We start from the raw sequence: 23,041 nt of genomic DNA, 5'->3' as shown, positions 1-23,041 counted from the left end.
TTCCCTGAAAAACTACCAGATCGTTCCATCCATCCATCCCTGTGCGTTTGAAGCCTCCCAAAGCTCGGCCTTGATAGTCTTCCCATTTCTTGTGAAGTAATAGAAGCAGGATCAAATACACCTTCGTCTGTGATGACGATCTGCTTACCCTTCTCTCCCCGTCACGACACGAGTGTTACCCCACGAGAAATCATCCATATGCCAGAAACTATACAATGGCAAGCACAGGGAGTACACGGGAATGGCAACGATGTAGAGAATCATCCATCCGATCATTTCCCACTTGCGTCGCACGATGAAAATAATTGCTTGCAAACCATAAATTGCAGCAAGAAGAACGAAAGCCGTGACAGGAACAAAAGATGGCGATTGTATAACAAGGACGATAAGGTAAACAATGTAAGCAATAGTGACAGGCTGAACCAAGGTGGAGACTAGATCGATCATAACAACGAAACGCATACTGAAGCAGCAGAACCCACAAAGTTCGGACATAGGTACGAGTTCTGCAAGATTATGTACAGTTGAGTTGATCCAGCGACGACGTTGAGAAAGGAAGACTGTCCAGGTATCGGGAGCAATAGTCCAAGCGTGAGCAGTGCGGATGTATTTGGTCTTGTACTTGCTGTGATGCTTCATGAGTAGTGTGGTCAAATAACGATCCTCTCCTAGATGGAGCAAATTCTTCATGTGAAGCGTGTCGACTCGGATGTTGGAATAGTCATCCACTACCTCCCGACTGACAAATAGTGGCTTCCCGGATTCTGCAGCTCGAACACGATACATTGTGAAACAACCCGGCAAACAAGTAACACTACCAAACAAACTTTCGAATGCCTTGGCAAGGTTATGGGAGATGAAGTACTCGTAAACTTGAATCATAGTGATAAATGATGATTTGGAGTTTGTCAACGATGTTTCTCCACATACACCGAGCAGCTTAGTGTCGTTTAAGAATGCCGAAACCATACGAGAGGCGGAATCCGCTGCAACGACTGTATCGGCATCAATTTGTAACATAAACTCATAGAATGTCGGGTTGACACCAATGATATTGCGGATTTGATGATACATTTCAAGCTCGAGGGGGCTCATGGGCGCATTGTAATGAACACGGTTCAAGAATCGCATCATGACCATCTGAGAATCACGCTTTCCTCTGTTTCCCGGTTTTGAAACTTCAGAAGGCTTGCCAACCTTGACAACAACCAAGAAAGGAACGATGTGACCTTGGACCTCGTAAAGACCCGAATAACATTTGCCCATGTTGTGTTGTTTCATTCCCTCGCCCAAAGATTCAAAGCTTAGAGGCTCAGGATCAACAGTATCTGATACTCCAAGAATGTCCAAAACGATACGTGGGGTGGGTCTGTCGTTACCCTGACCAATAATCATACCGTCACAGATAACGACCAAGAGTTTGCGTTTGTCATCATACTTCATTCTGGCGATGGAATCGATAGCTCGACGAAGGGAATCCTCGTCTTCTGTGTAGACAGGCACTTGGCAAATGACAAACTTGTCCAGATTTTCGGGAACGTTTCTACCGCCGAATTGGAGAGCTGCGAGAAACTTGAAGACGATAACGGAGGAGAGAATAAGTGTAATAGCCAATATCAAGTACTCGGCAAATTGACACTTGACAGAGTTTCTGGTATCAACGTCTGCAACATAGAAGAGGTTATCGAGACAAATCTGCATCCTAGACCGCATCTCGTCGCTGATGGCAAGAGCGTTCCAGTAGTTCGTAACATCCTTTCCAGATTTTTGCTGAAACAAGTCCACGACTAACGGTGACATGAAATCGACATTGACACCAGCAGGTACGGTGTCTCCCTCGGCGACGATGATTTTACGGCCTCCCGAAACATACTTCGTTAAGTCGTAGACCTTGCCATGTATAATGGCAATTGAGCTCAGTTTCGAAGCAAGAGTTTTGACATACTTTGCCGTGTAACCGATACGACCTTTGTAATAACCAGACTCCCTGAGCATGATCATTTGCTCTATAAACCAATCAGGGCGACTATCGTTTTTGAAGGCACGGAAGTCGTGATACGCAGCATTAGTATCCGTGCTACTAACCGTAGCTGCAGAACCGCTGACATTGGTGGAAGTATAATCGAGTTGCACTGAGGGATCAATAGATCCTGTCGTTCCTTGACATAGAGCCGAGACTTGGATGGGAAATAGGCCGGTAGCATCGATACCAGCATATTTTAAAAGACTCTTTTGGGGTATGATCGATGGGTAATGATGTGTTGAGAAGCCTGAGAGATCAAAGACCTGTCCTCTGATGGCAATGTAAGCATCGTCTTTTTTCCCGTTGTAAGAACTCAATTCAGCCGCACTGTAGACGTGTTGAGTAGGACAAATCAATTTCGGGAAGAGTACAACGAAAAAAGCGGAGAAGAGACAACTCCACCAAATCATCATGTTGATGGCGAGCTTTTCTCTCCAGGCCAATCGAACATCCTTTCGAGGCATGCGACCAACCAATCGTATTATTGAAATCAGGAATGAGCCATGTCATCATGTACACAACTGCTAGCCACCTCTTGCGCGTCCCGCTGACTTTAACTTCCTCTACCTCAACCATCGTCTTTTCATTTCCCTTTTCTGCCAATTGCTCCTTGGTATCCAAATTGCGGAACATATCACCCTGGCCAAGAGCCGAGGCACCAGCATCAGAGCGTGCATCGTCTTGACTACCAAAGTAACCAGATTTCTTGTCTCCATAGATGTAAGCTCCGGGTGATGGCGTGAGAAGAGCGGCTCCAGGACCCAAAAGACGTTCTTTCGAGGCTCCATAGTTATCACCTGACGTGTGTCTGGGCTCACCACCATCATCAGATGGCAGGGGATAACGTCCTGCGACGAAACCACGCTCATGCAGCTTAGCAATTTCGGCCCAGCACCTCTCACTGAGGAATACTCCCGTGCTTCCAACTCTCGCCTCATTAGAAGGCCATCTCTTCTCTTCGATGACATTTTCCACCTTTTCACGCTCGCTGCCCACTAATATCGTTTCAGTGTCTGCTAGTCCGAGGAATTCTCCAAAGGGAATAAAGAGGCCAAAGTCGGCGTTTCGTAACCGCTGACTAATTTCAGCGATGCCAAAAGTTTGAAGTTGCATTCGGACACATTTGCTGTCGAATTGGTTGGCTATGCGACGGTCATTCGGTTTGAGACAAAATACAAAGTACGGGTTCGTGTTCTGCGAGTTGAGGGCTTTAAGGATATTGTCCAATGAAGATAGGTATTGTGCAGCAGCTCCTTGGTCAATGTTGATTCCCTTTCGAGTTTTGCTTCCGGAGTCGATGGTTTCTGTGATGTCTTCGACCGAGTCCATTGCGTTCTTGGACCCACCAAAACGACTTGGCCGATCTCCTTTTCGTCGCATGACACTTGGTTGTCTCAAAGGCTTTGAGCTGACTTGAGCTTGCATGATTGTTGATTTCTCTTGTGGGTGCACCATACGTTGAAGCGCCTCTTGACCAAAAAGCTGGCTTACGAAGTCACTTTTGGTGTCACGAATCAAGTTCATGAGATCTCCCGAGATGACTTCTCCATTTTCTTCCACCAAACCAGCAACCGGATACTCCACTTCTCCAGCAAAGTGCTTAACGGTGAATGCGGCCGCGGCATTGTGTGTAGCAAAGTTGCTGCCTGGTAGTTTGGCCGTTGCACTGCTGACTGTGATGGCCGGGTTCTTGCCCTCGAAGCGTTTTCGCAAGCTTTCTAGTAGTTGTACGTCCGTCTTATGACGCTTGGTTTGGTCGTCAAGAATACTCAAGAGACCGTTACCGTGCTTGAGAAGACCCCTGACGGCGTCTGAATTATCGAAGTAACTGGTAGCTGCAACGGTTACTTCCTCGGTTTCGAGCATGTCAGCCTTTGCTTCGAAAAAGCTTTGCAAGGTGAAGTTGTACAGTGCCTCGGTTGCAGCATTATTGAGAAGTTGGTCAAGGGTCGAATCGGTGGCTGGCTGTTGAGAAAAACCGGGGAAATCAACAATGGAGATGGTGTTTCCAACCGACTCTTCCGACGCACAAACTCTTTGGTTGATGCTTTCGATGACATACGCCACGAGCAACGAGTACAAGGTCCTGGCTAGCTCGTCTGCGTTGCTCTTCGCCCCTTTAGGGTCGAGCATCACCGTTACCCTTTCTCTGTGTAGGATTTTGGTCTTGTAGCCAAGCGTCGTTTGCAAATCGGCCGCACCAACCCCTAAAAATGCTGCTATGATGGCGAGAACATCTCTATTTTTGACAGCCGTGAATTGCTGACCACCTTCGTGTGAGTAACCACCGCTATCATCTCCCATGGCTGACGTGCTCTCAGCCGTTTCGAACTCAAGTTGTCCAATGTGAAGGATACTAGCCAAGATCTGGCAAATCTCGGCGATTTCACTCCTTGGAAACTCTAGCTTTCTCAATGCTGTCTTGAACAGCTGGAAACCCTCGGCATCGTTGATTCCCACCTTGAGTTGCGTTGGGTGTCCAAGATAGCGCCATCTCTTTTGGCCTCCAGTCGAAAGTCGATTACCCGCTCCACCATGGTCTGCAGGTGAATCTAATCCCAGATGTGTCTTTTCGGCAGCACTGGTACCAGCTAGAAGGTAATACAAGACATGAAAATTCCTCTCTCCCGTCGGCACGGCGGCCACCCTACTTCGTTCTAACCTGTGATCTAGAACCTTTCCACCAATCAAGGTTGGATTGACTGTTGATGCAGTGTCATATTGGAGCTCGAAGAACAGACCTGCCTTGGAAGCGGTTGGAGTGGTAGCGGTTTTAGTGGATGTGAGGGTATCGAAGACGTATGCGGACAGAGATAGCTTGGTGGAAAGAGGGGTACCAGATTTGCTAAGTAAAGCCGAAAGCAAATGAGAACGAACAGTAGTTTTACCGGATCCTGACTCTCCCCTATCAACCCCATTAGCAATATGTCTCGGGGAGAATTTGAATGTGAGATCTTCCACTCACACAAAAGACTATGGCTTGGTTCTCAGTTCTAGCTCCAAGTCTTGCCATATGCATATGCTTTGTCGGCCATGCCCTCGGCGCCCCCCATGGCACTCCTTCTTTACCTCCATCTGGACCTTTCGTCGAAGAAGAATAAGTGTTGAGGGATATTAATGCATGAGAGGAAAGATCCGCCGTTGGCAATGAAACATGAAATCGACTGGCAAGGTGTGCCGTCAGATGTGTATCGGACTGTAGGTGAGCTGGTAAGGCAGGAAGGGACGGCTGCGAGTGTGCACCGCTGCTTGGATTATTGAGAGCCATGATGGATGGGTGCGGGTCGAAACCCTTAATGTTATATTTGCGATTCAATTGATCTTCAATCCTCTGGCCGATTTTGAATAAATAAAGATGTTAATCAGTATTGGGATAGATGGACGACGCCTTTCCGGTGCGAAAGTCGGTTGGCTCAACGAAGGGGTGGTAGGGGTTGGTTTTTTGAGAAGAGAATGAGAGACTCTATTAAAAACCCAAGTTAAATAGCGAGTGAATTATGAGCAACGAACAAAAGCGAGTGAATGTATTGAAAGGTTGCTAAAAGTTTAAAAGGAACCAGTTTCAACAGAAAAGCAAAAGATGTTGTTACTGACGTTGAAGGGGGAAAGAAGTTGTGAATCCCTTCTTTTTACTCAAATCCGACGAGACGAGACAGACTTTCCTACAAGCAGCAAAATAAAGGAAATATTCTAGCTAGGCTGGTAGGTAGGAGGTAGTGGGTTGGTTTAGTTGGTGGTTATGCTTATGTTTACTAGGTCGGTATCTACTTGTGTAAAGATATTTTTGAGTCTTCAATTATTGTTGTGGTCTACCGTAATGATTGCATGGGGGGTTTTAACATTTCTCGTGTGTACTATTTTAAGGAGTCATGACCAGGGGTATCAATCATCAGCAAGTCTTGAGTAAGTGAGCAGGGGAAGTAACGCCAGCGAAGAGCTTAAAACAGCTCTAGAAAGTTCATCTTACGAGTGTCAAAAATCCAGGAAGAGAGAGAGGAGAGGAGAGGAGAAGAGGAGGGGAAAATAAAAGAATAGATTACGACAAAAGAGTAAAATAAAACAATAACAGAATAAAAAAAAATTAATACAAAAACGATTGGAAGAATCCCCGAATGTGCTCCATCATAAAAAGCGACACGCCACCCACCTAACCTGGGTTCCACCCCTTAACACAAAACATTTGATATTGACAATTCAATCAACACGAGAAAACAAGCGGATGATCATAAAATACCTACTCCCGTACACAGCACAATTATGCACAGCCACCAAATAAACAACAAGTCTTTCATCGAATCACGATAGAAAGATCTTTACTGTTGTGGTTTCTAAATTCTAACATTCCCGATTGACTGGCACGCTTGGCGTGATAGGAGTTGGAGCTGGAAGTGGGAGTGGAAGTGGGAATGGGAATGAGAATGACAATGAGAATAAGAATGGGAATGAGAAATGGAGATGATGCATCATGGGCAGGATAGATCCACTTCCATAAGGTATCGATTTGCAGAATGATCAAGAAAGTAATCAAGGATACTTGCTTTTACTTCTCTGTACGAGGTTGGAGGGACCTCACAAGCATCATCCATTGACAACTTTTACCAAGTACAGTATATGGAGGAGTACAGACTGTACAGTTAAGACAAATACGGTATGTGTGTGATACATGGCTACGAGTTGGTCTATTTGTACTGTATGTGGTGTTATTATTCCTGTCTTATCCCATCATAACTTGGAATAGAGCTGAAGGTTATTCTAGTTAACTGTATTGGTATACTAGGTAGTTGTATATCATGTTATCAACAACATACGATTACCCCCTCGAATTTTGATTCAGTTCTCTCCAATAATCTTCTTCTAACCTAATATTTGCCTTTACTGGGCCCATTACATAGATAGGTACATGCCCATACTTGATATGTTAACAATTCTTCAACCCTTACCCTTCCTTTATCCTTATATTCGCCTCCCACCCTTCCTTCCAAGTTCCATCGGTATTAAAATTTGACGCCGTTAACTTTAATGTAGTTGTGGATCTTGGGGGGATCCGTTTCAGAGAAGTTCTAGAGATGCAACCGGGCCGCCAAAATTTCCTTCCATTTCTTCATGAACAATAAGCCATGGGTGAATAGGTTTGCCAAATGTGGGTACAGAAGTAGATCTTTAGACTTTGAAATCGATCCGGGCGAGCCAGGTATCTACTACTGACTGTACGAGTTAATCTAATAATATAACAATATACAAGATTAATTTAACCATCATCTATTCAAATGTAAAATGCCCCCTTTTACCCAAATATCGATCTTTGAGTCCTGAATCATTAGATGCTTGTTCTCACCTGTACTAGGCAGAAGGCAGATGAGTAATATATCCCTTTCGCATCCTTCCAACTGCATGATCATCATGATATGTGATGTGGGAAAAGACTGGGCGCTTGTGTACTCTTTCGCCATGTAGTAGCCCATTTGCTCCCTAGAATCTAGGCACGTCTAAGGATTCACAAAGCTATGGGTATGTACACGGTTACAGTTGGGAAGAGCTTGAATGATTGATATTGGCTGTGATGCTTTTGAAAGAGCTTGGAGATCATAGGGTCTTTTGAAGTATCTAGATAAATTGGTATACTCGGTACAGTTCTAGGATCCAGTTGGAGTACCAACATTCTCAACATCTTTATGGAGTAGACTCATGCCTTATGTCTCGGACGATGGGTCGATCCATCATCGAACACTTAGCTAGTTTTAGCCTTCGATAGCCTTCGAGTCTTCGACCATGGACCATGGAATATACGGATTACTACCTAGGTTCGATTCTTAAAATACATTGAGGTTTGCTTGCTGTTTTAAAAGCTCGTATGTGTGTAGTGTGTGTGTATGTATGTATGTATGTATATATGGATGGTATGGTTAATGACTTGATGAAGATGGTATACTTCGTATTAAGGGGATATCATTGGAGGGGAAAAGTTGTGATATAACAAATTTAAAGGGTCCAGCTAACTCTAGAGCCACTATTTCCTTCCATGCATTGGACGAATGCAGTGGCAATTACCTAGTACGGAGTATATTTGAACATGGAATCTCCAATTTTTCTTCATGTAAGATCTTTCAGACTATTCCATACGGGGCACCACTGGGTGGGTATGTATGTATGAAAAAGCTCAGACAGAAATTTAAAACAGCGATGACCAACCATAGCAAGTCTCGTATTTATCTCTTTTTTCTTCTCTCTCCCGACATGCGGCTTAGCTAGCATCAACAATCCCAATCCTTGTCACGAGCATTGAGCCACCGGAAAGAAAAAAACACAAAAAGAACTAATGGAGAAAATCGAGTGGTAGTGAATTAATAAGTGGTAGTTAGTACTCCGTAGCGTAGATACTATACTAGGCACCGTACTAGAACCTACCCAGGTAGTGAAGGTAAAGAAAGTTATTGCAGTAGTCGCAGTAGTGGCCATTTATTTTAAATCCAGGGGATCCTTTTATCGTCTACCGTAGTATCTTATTCTAACCAACTCCAACCAAAGAAGTTACTCTCAAGAAGCAGTTGGTATGAACAGAACATTCCTATGATTTTTTGATTGCATTTCCCTCGTCTCATCCGATTTCTCCATTTTTGCTGCCATTTTTGATTTCACCTCATTCGTTTGGTGAAGCCTTTTTCAAATCCATTATTCAGTACTTTCTTATCATCTTTTAATACCTCCTCAGTATCCAATACCAAACTCTCGTTTTTTGTGCACTTGCGTCAAACCATTCAGTTGCTCAGCGACCAGAGAAGGAGACTCTTTTAGAAAGAATAACATCAATCAACTTCCAATTTTTGAATCAGTACATAAACGCCCTTGCCGAGACTTTTGATATCAAAGACAGCTATCATAAAAAAAGCATCGAAAAGGGGTCGGTTTTGGAAGATATTGACTGTGGGTGTGTTGAATCACATTGATATCAACATATAGGGCTCTAACATCGAAGTGAGGGAGGAAAAGTTCCCCCCATCTGTACTACACGATGGCGGGCAACACTCGTATGTCAACATACTCGATGACATCTTCCGCCGCAGGAGCCGCTCGAAACTTTCATGCTGCCGGACAACAATCATCCCCAGTATCGACAACCACACTTTTGAATGCCGTCCACCACATTTATACATCCGGCCAGCCATATCGACTGGATGCTAGCACTAGTTTGGTTGTGAATACATGGCTATCAGCTTCACAGCCTGATCGTGAGGGGAGAACGGGAGGTACAATAGATCCAGCCTTAGCCGCACGAGCCTGGGAGCATGCCAGAAGACGTGCAGAAGATGGTTGTATTGTTTTAGGGTATGAGGCTTATTGAACTTTATGGTAACCCTAAAGCTAATCAGATCGCAGCTCCCTCCACGAAGCTACTCCTTCTATCTTGGTTCCTTTCCTCAACACCCTGCCCCTGTCCATCCCCGATTCATTATATACCGCCCTTGCCGTGTTACGACCATTCATCCATTGTGTTTCCCCCCAAAATCCGTCTGCACCTCGACAATCTGCTCTCGGTGTGACTTTGACTCTATCACTTGGTGGAAACCTAACTGCCGCATCAATAGCATTATCCGAGGGAGGAATTGATACCAAGAAGGGGCTTTTAAATCTCCCGGCCGAGCCAGGACATCGAGCTTTTGACGTCTTTTACTACCTTCTAACATCTGCGTCAACGCCTGCCGAACGAGAATTCTTGAGCTTGAAACAGGCTTCGAGTTATGCGCTTTTGGAAAAGTCTGGTACATATGATCCCCCATCGTACCTTCCTACCGCGGACGATGCAGCAGCTGCAGACGATTTTAGAGCATCTTTAAAGGCCATCGGTATCAAAGGTGCGGCGCACAGAGATCTAATCTCAATACTAGCAGGATTATTGAAGCTAGGTGATACTTTGAGCTTCATTCTTGATGGAGATGCTTTGGAGGAGATTTGTGAAGATGTGGGAGGTCTTCTTGGCTTGGAACCTGATGTTCTCGTCAAGCAATGCACGACACAGGAGCGAGAAACTCTGATCGGTGGACTTTATGAAGCTCTTGTAGATTGGGTGATTTTGAAAGCCAACGAGGCCATCGCTAGCGAGATGGCTAGAATCAAGGACGGCGATTCTTCGAGTGAAGGGGGACCGGGAGCTCGAACCCCGAATACCGAGGACGACAATGGTGACACGGTTTGCATAACTGTTCTTGAGATCCCGGACCCGAATCTGGGGAAAGCGGCCGCAATGCGAGGCGTCTTTGACGACACTCAAGGTATTAATGCCGAGATGAAAGAAGACGGTGTTGATGTGGTTGCTGCTGGCTCATCTGTTATCCGGGAGATGCAAAATGCAGTTGCGGAAGTCGCTCCAGACCTTGGGATCATGACCGGACCCGCCGGAAGAGACCGCGAACACGAGCTCGAGAAACGTGAGATTGTCTTGGAGAAGGTTGCCCGTGAGGGAGAAGACGATGGTTTTCTCAAAAAACTTCTGCTCCCCATTGAGGGCCAAGGTATCAATTTGGGCCGCAATGGTCGTATTGATTTACCATCTGTTCTTGGTAGCAGTCGTGTCTGGTATCACTTGTCCATGCATCCTACCGATGACTTACCTGCGACTTTGGCCTCGCTTCCCTCAACAACTTCGGCTTGGTCTGCCGGCGCCGTCTCACGCCAACTTCGCGCATGGCGTTTGCCAGAATGGGCCAATCGACGGAACAAGAACCTAGATTTTACCGCCGATTTCGACTTTGAAGAGTTTGTTCAACGATACTCTTCTCTTGGTTGCAAGGATGGCCGTGATGGCATTGAAAGTTGGACCATGGAACGTGGTTGGAGCAACGGCGAAGTTGTCATTGGCAAAGAACGAATATGGATCCGCGAAAGTGCTTGGTGGGAAGCTGAAACCATGCTCGATCTAAAGCCGGCTGATGGGGAGTTCCAAAGCATGGGTGGTCCGGGAGGGATGGCAGGCATGCTGGGAGCCCATGACATGAACACTGGATACTCTTCTAACGCACCAAACGGAAGCGGTTTCTTTGCCGCTCCCAACAATGAGTTAACGCCCGTTGGAAGTAATGATCAACTTATGAGTCGCCAAAGTCAAGCAGGTGGAGCTCGAAGTGTTCTGGGAGCGCCTGCCCCCACACAGTCACGGAATGTCAGTGGTGGCGACTATGGACTTGGCTTTAAAGGAGACAGAACGTGGGGACAGGTATATTACACGGACGAGAATGGGGAAATGGTGAATGATCCCGAAGGTGGCAACGCAAAAGCTGTTGTCAACGAGAGGGCGACCAACCAGCGTCGTATCTGGGTCGCTATCACCTGGGCTTTTACGTGGTGGATACCATCGTTCGTCCTTCGATTTGTTGGCCGTATGAAACGTCCAGATGTACGCATGGCTTGGAGAGAAAAGCTGGTCTTGTGTTTCTTTATCGTCTTCCTCAATTGCTTGGTTGTATTTTGGATTATCGAATTTGGTAAACTCCTATGCCCAAATTCGGACAAAGCATGGAATGCGAAGGAAGTCGCCACCCACCAAGGTGACAATGACTTTTGGGTCAGCATTCATGGAAAAGTATACGATCTCTCTAAATTTTGGAAGTTGCAGCACAGTGACACCACTGTCACAACCACGTCCAGCGTTATGCAACCCTTTGCTGGTATGAACTTGGACAGCTATTTCCCCCCACCATTGATTGTTGCCTGCCCTGGTCTTGTCACGGATTATACTTTGGTACTACAGGACAACACTACTGCCGAATATCCTGCTGGAGTTCATACCTCCGGAAATAGCTCCGCATATGTTACCAGCAAACTTTATGACTGGAATTGGTATGCGGACGTATACACACCTGCGATCAAAGAGTATTACCATGGAGATCTAGTAGTAAAGAAGAGCACGATTGAGAACCAAGGTCAAAACCAGGGACATTATTGGGTTACCTTGAAGGGCAAGATATACGATTTCACTAATTATTACTACACATTATCATTGTATGCTGGTGTGGATACCTACGAGTTTATCGACAGTACCATTTATCAAATGGTAATTACAAATCCAGGCTTAGATATCACAAGTAAATGGGATGATAACTACAAAAGCGCAAACGCTAGTTACCAAGTGGATATCCTTAACAACCTGAATTGCATGAACAATTTGTTCTATGCAGGTATTCCCGACTTCCGCGATTCTGTCAAATGTCAAATCAACAACTACATCCTTCTCGCCTTTACAATCGTTCTATGTAGTGTCATTGTCATCAAGTTCGTATCGGCACTTCAATTTGGTTCGAAGAGTCGTCCAACTCCCCAAGACAAGTTTGTGATTTGCCAGGTTCCGGCGTATACCGAAGGTGAAGATTCATTGCGTAAAGCTTTGGACTCTTTGACAGCTTTGCAATACGACAATAAAAGAAAGCTCATTTGTGTCATTTGTGATGGTATGGTTGTAGGAGGTGGCAATGACCGTCCAACACCAAAGATTGTCCTCGATATTCTCGGTGTAGATCCCAAGATCGACCCTCCTGCGCTGCCGTTCAAGTCTGTTGGAGAAGGTAACGACCAACTCAACTATGGTAAAATCTACTCTGGTTTGTATGAGTTTGAAGGAAATGTAGTCCCGTACATCGTAGTCGTCAAGGTTGGCAAGGAATCCGAGCAATCCAAATCGAAACCCGGTAATCGTGGAAAACGAGACTCCCAAATTCTCCTCATGAGCTTCCTCAACCGCGTCCATCATAGAGCACCCATGAACCCACTGGAATTAGAGATGTTTCACCAAATCAACAACATCATTGGCGTGGATCCGGAGCTTTACGAATATCTATTCATGATTGATGCCGATACCAGTGTCAAGGAAGATTCTTTGAACCGTCTTGTAGCAGCCTGTACTAACGATGGTAAAATTGCTGGTATCTGTGGCGAAACCAACCTCGAAAACGAAGAACAATCTTGGTGGACGATGATTCAAGTGTACGAATATTTCATCTCGCATCATTTGGCAAAAGCATTCGAGTCTCTATTTGGCAGTGTCACCTGTCTACCTGGTTGGTAAGTGATCCTTCTACACGAAACCCCACTCTCGGTACAATATACTAATAATTGCTTCATAGTTTTACTATGTATCGTATACGTACAGCTGACAAAGGAAAGCCATTAATTATCGCCGACGCTATCATTGATGAGTACAGCGAGTGCGTTGTTGACACTCTACACAAGAAGAATCTCCTATCCCTTGGAGAGGATCGATTTTTGACTACATTGATGACCAAGCACTTCCCATTCATGAAGTACAAGTTCATTCCCGATGCATATGCTAGCACCTCCGCACCCGAAACCTGGAGCGTTCTTCTTTCCCAGAGAAGACGTTGGATCAATTCTACTATTCACAATCTAGCTGAGTTAGTCTGGCTTCCTGAAATGTGCGGATTCTGTTTTTTCAGCATGAGATTCGTTGTTTTCATCGATCTCTTTGGTACAATTATTCTTCCTGCAACGACCGTCTACCTCGCATATCTGATCTACAAAGTCGCAACACATCAAGGTCAATTTCCCCTTATTTCAATTTGTATGATTGCTGGTACATATGGTCTACAAGCTTTGATATTTATTCTCAAACGTCAATGGCAACATGTCGGATGGATGATTATCTATATCCTTGCTTTCCCCATTTACTCCTTTGTTCTACCAATCTACTCTTTCTGGAACCAAGACAACTTCTCATGGGGTAATACACGTATTGTCCTTGGAGAGAAGGGCTTTGCAAAGGTCGTGGCCGTAGATGATGATGGGTTCGATCCAAGAAGCGTTCCCCTCCAACGATGGGACGACTACGCTCAACACAACAACCTCCCAGGACGACGTGGAGTGCCAATTGAAAAGGCATACGATACATATGAAGATCAATACGAAATGGATGATATGAAGTCCATGTACTCGTCTGTCAAACCTGCGTCCACTATCCTAACCGGTTTCCCTGGTCGTGGTCCATACATGCCCCCTCAATCCACCTACTCCGCAAACCAGTATGCCGACCACCCTCTTCGCAATCAGTCTGCCATGTCCCTTCGCCAACAAGATCGTTCTGCCTCTCCTTACCAAGACTACGGTGCTAACAATCGTCCCTCGATGCAAATGATGTCTTCCGACAATCTCCTTGTCGGTGGTCAAGGACGTCATCAATCACGTTCGTCAGTAGGCTTTGCAGGTGGCGCTCGTTCGCCATTAGCGGGAGCTGCGATGGACAGACCGGCTAGCGCATTTGATTTCCAGAGGGGTGTTTCTGGACCGGATGATATGCAAATTATAGAGGCAATACAGAGCTGTTTGAGAGAAGTGGATCTGGATAATGTAACAAAGAAACAGGTTAGGGCTTTGGTAGAGCAGCGATTGCAGACAGAATTGGTCGGCGAGAGGAGGACTTTCTTGGATAGGAGTATCGATAGTGAGTTGGCTGCTATGTAGAGCAGGAATGATTAAAGTTTTGGTGGGGGTTGAGGTCGATGGAGGCAGAGGGGAATGCGGTGAAAAAGATGTTTAGCATCTTCGCGCATGTGCGCGATGAAGTGTGGAGGGAATACCGAAATTAATCTCGAGTGTTATGGCGTCAATTTTATGCATTGGGTGGTTGGATGGACGGGTTTCTGGATTTGCATCTCTTTTTCTTTTCACTTGAGCAGGAAAATGATGGGAAAGAGCGTACTTGAAGGCTGATAGCTAGGGTGCTGGTGTAAGGAGGGCTTAATATCAGTGTGATGAGACGAGTTAAGAGTTAAAATGAGATACAACCCTTTGGAAATAAGAATTCAGTATTAAGAATCAACAACTTCACCGGCCCAAAATGCATTAACTGTTGAACTTTATAAGTTGTTCGCTAGTGACTATGGTAGCTGGTGACTTGCTTGACGGTACTACTTACTGACGCACTCACCACTCCCGAAGTTGGGTTTCATTTCACCAAATACAAATATGTACATGTATATCCAAACTCAAACATGAATCATGATGTTATGCTACATTACGATCGTCTCGCTCGACTTTTAGTTACTAAATTGATCCCAGATGAATATATGTATTATGGAAGATAGAACAATACATTTCATCTAACCTAAAACACGACCTAGAAAAACTCAAGTCTTCCCCAATGCATTACGACTACACTTATTCTCCTCCAGCTCAAACATTATTCCTCCCCTAACTTTCCCCATCTAATTTCCTAATCATAGTCATGAATTTCCTCTCGAGATCGAGATGCTCTTCACCCATTCTTTGGTTAGCTTGCGCCAGTTAGCTCGTTCGCCTCGGAGATGGCGTGCTAGTTCTGACGGAGTTGTGGTGAAGGCGGCGGGCGGTTCCATGCTTCTTGATCGATGCAGATTTTTGGTAAGTTGAAGAGGACATTTTGACGATAATGGATGGTCAGGTGAGGTGGACGTGATGACTGGGAGGGATGCTAGGATGGGATGTTTAGGAAGAAAGTGATGATTAGATCAGTTTGAGAGTTAAAGGGCATTAGTTCGGGAATGATATGGATGTGGATGAGATAGAAGCCTGATGAGATTAGAATTTGAGGCGATAGAGGTTGTCAAGTCTTAGACTCAATAATCTTATATACCTAGTAGTTTCAGGAGTCTATATGACTGACATACGAGACTCTTGGCCGGGGTCTGTAAGCCATACCGTACTCATATACACTTTGCGTTTGTGTGTAGATTGAAATAAAGTAATAGCATCGATAAGATCGTGTGCATTGTATGAATCATATCAATCTCAAAATGATGGGTAATTACATAGGGCTCTCTAGCACAGCCCCAAAAGCCAAATACAGTGTAATCCATCCGTTCAAAGCCATTATTTCTTCATAGCTAAAGACCTTCCAATCATACCTTATCTTTATCCATTCCAACTTCTAATATTCTCAAGATCTTCTCAAATCTTTGACAGTACCCCATAATATCCTTCCTCACAGTCTGCGCCTGGCCGCGCCATTTCCTTTGTCCTTGACGAAGCCGTATGTTATCAGCATGGAGGTGATCTTGCAGCGTGTTATGTCATCTGGTGATACTAATTTTGATGTCTGTGGACAAAAAAACTTTGAAGATGGGACATGATGTATAATGGAACAATTTTTCTTGGATGGGGTTGATAAAGGGATGGCGGATGGGATGAAGGTAGAGTCATCATTTTATATTATATATATATATATAACATGACTCAACAACATGTGATCAGCTTGATGTGATTTAATCATCGAATCCTAATTACTACGTATGAATTTTTTGAAGGGTTTTGTTGCATAGGTAACGTATATCAAATAGTAGTGAATAGTATGTTGGTAATAAACCATACATCTATACCATGAGTTGAAATGTGTTTTTAAGCTTGGTTCACTTGTCACGTAACTTTAATGCAGCTAACTCAGAGTCATTAATGAGTTACCCCGGCACAAATAATTATGAGTAGGTCTAACTTGGAAAGGAAAACATAACATGATCTCTAGTTCTGAGTCGGTTAGCTATACATAGTATTATCGAGAATCCCTTAATACGAAGAAGAGAGGTAAATTGCCTTCGAATATGTCGCCTAATAATTACAAACAACATATAAATCTGAAAATTTATCAGCCTTTATATTGTCAGCATTTACATCTAATCCCATAATTGCTTCGCTGTAGCTTGTTTTTAGGGAAACGCACTGTAATATTCTATACTTCTCAAACTATCCTTCGAGCATTTAAAGTCATATTCCATAGCTCCAAGTTGAATACATACAGTATCAATAATACGCCTCTCAAGTTCCAGCTTCCAAATTCTTGTTTCATAGTGGAGTTATGGAAATGAAATACACAGCTGATAAGGTTATGGAACATTAGAAATTAAACTAGCCAATGAGAAGGATAGAGAAGAAAACTAGAAAAGTAATTGAGAGGATCTGATAATAAATGGAGAAGTGTTGCCGGCTTATTCGAAGTTGGATGAGTTAATCACGGTGTGGAAAAGTATTTGCAGTGAGCAAAGATGGCAGGAGAGATCTTTCCCACGGGGCTCAGTGGGAAATGTTAGATTCTTCAGGAAAAGAAAGTCGTAGTTGCAGCTCAGGTATGTCTCCGCGCTTGTTTTGTGTGAAAGTTTTTGGGCGAACTATTACATAGCAATACCGATAATAGTACTAAGTTAAGTATCTGGGTATTACAGCAATAATGGAATGTATAAGATGAATGCCCAAGTACTCGATGTATCAGTGATATATGTAAGAGACTATTCCGTGTTCCATGAGATCGTTTTTCTAATTCCGTCACCCTTTTTGTTGGTACGAGAAGGATACGGAAGACGTAGCACCCACGGATTACGTAGGTCCTGTATGTCTAATTGTATTCTGTCTAAAGAGCTAGCTACATATTGAAAGTAGTAAGTCTTATATAGACTTACTAAAAGAGCTAGTCTCTTTCGCGTTCGCTTAGTTCTTTATTACAGTAGTAATTGAATTGAAGTCATTCACTTCGTTCACACACTTTTCGTTACTTTCATTGAAGCCGTCCCCAATCACAAATTCTAGGAAGCTCAACATTTTCCACAATTTGCAAGCAGTAAATTTCAGATCCCCTACACAATGAGTCTAGCGCTAACACTGAGCAGAAGTCTGTAGCAAGGACCGAAGTTTGTGATAAAATCTAGGGAAATATACGTCAGAAGAAGTTTAAGACAGGTAAAGTGACAGATAAATTGGCCAAAGAGAAGACAAGAGTGAAAGAGTTGGGGAACTCGTTAGTTATTGATAGATCGAGGGGCCGATAGAATATTTGTGAAGAGCTCATATGAGAGGATGTAGATAGGGCTGGCTCCTTTGAGCTTGGAGGACATAGATGATCAAGCGACAGTCATGTGATTTTCATTAGAGTAGACATATTAGCTGTGTAATGTGCTAGTAGTTGCAGTGTGTCCAATAGTCCGGATTGCAGGACGGATTAAATGTTTTGAATTAAATAGTTAAGCTTTAATTCATTGATATATTAGACAATTTGTTTTGAATATTAAGATACTCCAAAAAATCAGATTGTAGTCTAGTTTGTTTGGATTTTTAGATTATTTAGTAATTGAATTATATAATGTAGGATCATTTTTTGTTATAATTAACAGATTTTGAATATATGTTTTTTTTATATTAAATATAATATAAAATTAATTAATTCAAAAGTCTGGATGGTAATCTGGATTTTTAATATTAAATTATCTAAACCAGATTTTTTATATAAGAATCTTTTTAATAGTCCATTTAGTCCAATTAAATTACAGACTAACCATTTGGATGGCTGTCTGGATGGAATACGGGTAGATTATTGGATACATTGAGTAGACGATAGAACTTGTCGTTGTCGCGTAGATTGAGGATATAAATAGATTCACAATATGTAGGCTTTTGGCCATCGCCCGGAATGGCACCAGACAAATAGCGCTAGATGCTTAATCTATGCGCCTACGATAGGTCATAAAATTGCCAGATGAATATACTGCTCAGGCCGAGTATTTAGAAGGATTGGTTTGCAGCTTTCTACATGGAAACTCTGAGTTACATTACCAGTCAAATTAGAAACTCATTGGGGACTATCGGAAATATATAGTCATGAGCAATGGTAATCGGTAGTGATGGCTTGCTCACCGTTCAAAATAAACTCTATATGTTGCAGATATGTTATATGTACAGTATCTAAACCCGCATTGACTGGGGAATACATTGAATACAATTTATTCTCAGCTTCCAGGCCAAACCTAGGAAGAAACTCATACTTATTGACAAAAATCCATGTTTAAACAATTTCTCTGAAGCAGGTTTTGACATTTTATTCGGATCCTGGCATCCAAACTAGCAGATGTCCCTTTTAGTCTCAATCCGAACTTACAGAAGAGAATAGGCCAGTTCCGATCTAAACAAAAGATTACCAAAGCTCTAAGCCAAATCAGCTAATCTGAAACAGAGACATCGTGGTAGAAGTTCACATTGGTGTTGAAGAAATCGTGAAGGCCAGAAAACGGCGAAAAGATAGGAGGGAGATGGAGGACTGTGGAATGCTTATCATTGGGGACAAGCACAGGGACTGTCGGGGATGGGAACTCTCGAGCAGTTGTGGTGTTGGAGAAGTGATATGAGAATAAGCGAGAAAGAGTGAAGAAAATCACTCGCGAAGAGTGTTGGGACAATTACATTGATGTGAAGACTTGATGGGAAAGGTCCGTAAAGATGGAATAGCCGGCCGTTTGTTTAAATAATACTATTCTAATAGAAAAGGCATACTGGACGGCGAACTCTTCCTGCTGAAAAGATAATGGCAAGACACCACATGAGACCAATGAGAGAACGCTGATTCGCGTATCAAATGATGCCTACAGGCAATATGTCATGATTATTTAACGGTATTACAGATGTCAAAGTATGCATTCATAGTATGTGCAAAATCCAATGCTGCAAGATACCAAAGAAAAGGAAACACACTGTAACTTGCATCTTTGCATCAATCACATGGTAGATGCTGGACTAATAAGTTTTACAAGTTGATATTACTTCAAACATTCACACATCGCCATTTTTAGTCATATCTACCCGAGGCTATTTGTTTCCGGCGACAGCTATACATGTTGTTCTGTCACCACGATTGACCAAGACTTTTAGTGTGGTAAAACTTAATTTAGTAGTCATCGCTCTCAGTGCTGAGCGCTGTTGACAAACATGCAAACTCCGTGCATTTTGAGCTATGTAATGTGTGAAGGTAACATGTGAGTACACTACTTCTACACCGTAACCAGAATTTATAATAACACATAGAGGGGCCAATTAAACTATTTTTTCAGACCATTATTCATTTACCGAGCCATAGATTCCTCAACTATTTACCCTCGAACATACCAACCTTGTCTTTAGTAGAGTGCCACTCGAAGACCGGAAAAGATACAAATCGTGGGTCTTGAAGAGACTGTGGAGGCTTTGGGGGGGGAGGGGGGGGACTGTCTCAGAGAAAAAGAATGTAGCTAGTCACATCAAGTCCGGAAGGGCTACAGAAGAAAATTGGCGGAAACATGTGGATGGCTTATTTCGAGGACTCAGAAAGGATGCTGCAATGCTACAAAGAAGTATCGAAGACAAAAAAGCAAACTACAGGGCTGAAATTGGATCCCAAAGATATGGTGAGCCATCAATCAGGTGCAATGAGCCCGGATGCCAGACAAGTGAGAGTAACAGAAACGTGTATGGTATTGGATGCTGCTCTGTAGATCTGCATACGCGCCATTCCAATATTGCCAAAGTCCTCCAAGATCACTTCTCCATATTTGAGCCGGAATCTCGCGGCATCTCTCTTCATTCCGCTGCGGTGCACAACACATGCATTGAAAGTACAAATATCACAGGTACCGGGCACTTCATCTACTCCATTCAAGAGGTACCTCTGCCCTTTCAAATGAAATTTACAGGTTTAAGCAAGGAGAATAGTGCTCTATAAAAATGCTGTTATTATCTATTCGCGATATGTATCTCGATCGTTCAAAGTTTTCTAATTTAAGTAATTGTGATTGACTCAAATATATGACAAGACTGACAGAATCTAGTGGCCATATGTTCTCTTTAAAAAATCACAAGATGAACGAAAACATGTGTTGTGGGATTCATAGGCGTACTGTGAGTGAGGGGGAAGGGGGAAGGTGTGGATTGTAGACCGAAGGAGAACATAGAGAGCCTATGGAGACTATAGCATCAAACATTCATAAAATGGGCGGTTACTATGCATCCCAATGTCAGGTTTGGCATGAATCATTTCAATCGTGATTAAATGTCTAATTAAGAAGTTTGTGATGACACTGGATTGTTAGATAATGTATCAAATCAATTAAGATATTGTTGAATAGCATATAACACTTACAAGAATGAACAGACCATGGATTCATTACGTTGATGAAAAAGGCATTGATGGCATATTCCAAAAGGAGAAAAGATGACATACGCCCGCGGTGAAACCAAACATATAAATCGACTGTGACTGGTAGCGATTCATCATGTGTCTTTCTAAATACACTTGAATTTCACACCCTATGATTGTATCTTCATCATTTACAGTATCATTTAGGGGCTATGAGCGGAGTGTGCGATTTTTTGGTAGTGGCTTACTGGTGAAGACAAGAATATAAAAGGCAGGAAATGGTCGTCCTCGAAACAGCATAAAGAATTCAATCATCACGACGAGAAGAAGAACAGAATAGAACATCCGAAGTAACCATTATCGAAATATATTCAATGATCGAGGCAACAACATCTAATCCCGAGTGGTGGGAGCAGAGAGAATGCTGCGATGGGACGAAGTTTTACTACAACGTCGCCACACACCAAAGAACAAAGCTAAATCCTAGCCGTGGTCCACTGCCCCCAGGCTGGGTCGAAATTTATACAGATGGAGAAATTCAAGCCCTCCAACAGCGCACCGGGATCATTGCAAAGGCAGACCCACGATGTTACGAGCCAGATCACGAAAAGAGAGTGGCAGCTACAATTCACGACTGGACTACGCACCGGGCAAGCCCTTTGTACAGCATGCCTACTGCTCACAGCGTCTTGCGAATCATCTGGAGAGATGTGGAAATGCATCTTTCCGGATTCCGGCTGGACGTAGAAACGTACGAGAAACTGGGTACGAGGGCTATATCCAATGCTAAGCTCATTGAGAGTTTGGATGACAACCTCCAAGCCATCGAGACGTGGCGTGCTATGGCCGAAAAACAAGTGGAAAAGTTGGAAACAGATGCCGCCATTTCCGGGAGAAACACCAACGTGGAGGGATTGCGAAGGAATTTTGACGCATTTCGCAATGCTGTTGATGCAGCAGCACAAGAAATGCATGGAGGATGGTCGAAAGTAGAGCACAACAAACATTTGTTAGAGTCATTGGAGGTATTCTTTGCGTCATTGAGAAGTACAACATGGGGATAGGATCGCGGCGACAGTCCCTTCGCGGTGTATTTAATTAGTCTAGAAGATCTTACTTAGAACTCTTTTCACCTGGTCTGTCTGGTTCTGAGCCTTGTTCTTCAATGCTGGAGCATTTTGCTTGAAGCGCATGGGCCTATCGGCATCTTTCTTCTGCTTTTTATCCTCTGCATTTCCTTCTTTCGTGACATCGACATCATCGTCCTTTCTTCTCTTCGCGGCTTTCTTGGCCTCCATCCCCTCCTGTATCTTCGCGCGTTCGACGTTTTGTACAAATTCCTTGTTCTCCTTGGTCGTCTTGCTAATTTCGGCTCTCATCCTGCTTGTTCTTTCGGCATTCTCTGCCGCAATTTGATCCGTCAAATTATTCCACTTGAAACCCTTAAGATATAGAAGATTCCATACATCGTCGTGATAATAGTTTCCTTTTTTGCCTCCGATCGTTTTCGCATTGAGCAGTTCGCATACCTTCTTCGCATCCGCCTTATTCACAAATTCTACCCATCCATCCACAAAAGACCGCTTCTTATTTCCTCCATTGCGTACTCGTCTTGTGTGCGAAGCGGGATCTTCAGGCGTCAGGAATATGCGATTGATGTCACCATATGGTTCAAGAAGTGATCTTAATTTTGTCGGTTTCATGAAAGGTGGTATTCGGGAGAGATATACAACGCCAGACTTTTTGATAGCAGCAGCACTTGCGACAAGATTCTTTTTCGTGAGTGGCCTAGAGACTCCTGGTAATTCTAATTCCTTTGAAATCCTCTTCGGTTTCGACTCCGACTCAATATCTTTAGATGCTTCTTCAATTGCGTAAACCTCGGCGTCCTGTTCTTCTTTGTCGCTGTTCTGGTCGATATCTTCGTCGTCACTCTGATCATCCTCCTCCACCTTTCTCCTCTTCACACTTCTGCCGCCCTTTTTTAAGTCTTCTGCTTCCGAATTATATCCTTGACTTTCATTTCCATCACTCTCCTCCAAGTCTAGAAAATCGTTATGCTTTCTCGTCGCCATTTTTGATTGATTGATTGATGGATGGATGGATGGATGGATTGA

The 23,041-nt window shown here is 43.6% G+C and overlaps 7 protein-coding genes across 7 annotated transcripts; 4 read left to right on the top strand and 3 right to left on the bottom strand.

Moving 5' to 3' along the window:
* Positions 1-144: 144 nt before the first annotated feature.
* On the bottom strand, positions 145-5,291 carry SS1G_14118 (hypothetical protein; the record flags this gene model as incomplete). Its single annotated transcript, XM_001584971.1, has 4 exons — positions 145-2,350; positions 2,541-2,796; positions 2,842-4,917; positions 5,093-5,291. The coding sequence occupies 4 exons, from the start codon at positions 5,289-5,291 to the stop codon at positions 145-147; spliced, it is 4,737 nt and encodes a 1,578-aa protein (XP_001585021.1).
* Positions 5,292-8,557: 3,266 nt separating this feature from the next.
* Positions 8,558-8,647, bottom strand: SS1G_14117 (predicted protein; the record flags this gene model as incomplete). The annotated part of the gene is made up of 1 exon (XM_001584970.1): positions 8,558-8,647. The coding sequence occupies one exon, from the start codon at positions 8,645-8,647 to the stop codon at positions 8,558-8,560; it is 90 nt and encodes a 29-aa protein (XP_001585020.1).
* A 385-nt stretch (positions 8,648-9,032) lies between these two features.
* Positions 9,033-14,485, top strand: SS1G_14116 (hypothetical protein; the record flags this gene model as incomplete). Its single annotated transcript, XM_001584969.1, has 3 exons — positions 9,033-9,346; positions 9,398-13,072; positions 13,135-14,485. The coding sequence occupies 3 exons, from the start codon at positions 9,033-9,035 to the stop codon at positions 14,483-14,485; spliced, it is 5,340 nt and encodes a 1,779-aa protein (XP_001585019.1).
* A 4,155-nt stretch (positions 14,486-18,640) lies between these two features.
* On the top strand, positions 18,641-19,164 carry SS1G_14115 (predicted protein; the record flags this gene model as incomplete). The annotated part of the gene is made up of 2 exons (XM_001584968.1): positions 18,641-18,657; positions 18,993-19,164. 2 exons carry the CDS (start codon positions 18,641-18,643, stop codon positions 19,162-19,164), a joined length of 189 nt encoding a protein of 62 aa, XP_001585018.1.
* Positions 19,165-20,088: 924 nt separating this feature from the next.
* SS1G_14114 (predicted protein) lies at positions 20,089-20,283 on the top strand (the record flags this gene model as incomplete). Its single annotated transcript, XM_001584967.1, has 1 exon — positions 20,089-20,283. One exon carries the CDS (start codon positions 20,089-20,091, stop codon positions 20,281-20,283), a length of 195 nt encoding a protein of 64 aa, XP_001585017.1.
* Positions 20,284-21,298: 1,015 nt separating this feature from the next.
* SS1G_14113 (hypothetical protein) lies at positions 21,299-21,988 on the top strand (the record flags this gene model as incomplete). The annotated part of the gene is made up of 1 exon (XM_001584966.1): positions 21,299-21,988. One exon carries the CDS (start codon positions 21,299-21,301, stop codon positions 21,986-21,988), a length of 690 nt encoding a protein of 229 aa, XP_001585016.1.
* Positions 21,989-22,027: 39 nt separating this feature from the next.
* Positions 22,028-22,999, bottom strand: SS1G_14112 (hypothetical protein; the record flags this gene model as incomplete). Its single annotated transcript, XM_001584965.1, has 1 exon — positions 22,028-22,999. The coding sequence occupies one exon, from the start codon at positions 22,997-22,999 to the stop codon at positions 22,028-22,030; it is 972 nt and encodes a 323-aa protein (XP_001585015.1).
* Positions 23,000-23,041: the final 42 nt, after the last annotated feature.

Source organism: Sclerotinia sclerotiorum, genomic scaffold, assembly GCF_000146945.2.
Source record: "Sclerotinia sclerotiorum 1980 UF-70 scaffold_29 genomic scaffold, whole genome shotgun sequence".
Classification (NCBI taxonomy): domain Eukaryota; kingdom Fungi; phylum Ascomycota; class Leotiomycetes; order Helotiales; family Sclerotiniaceae; genus Sclerotinia; species Sclerotinia sclerotiorum.
Note: the sequence above shows the minus strand (reverse complement) of the source record. Positions and strands in the feature narration are given on the sequence as shown.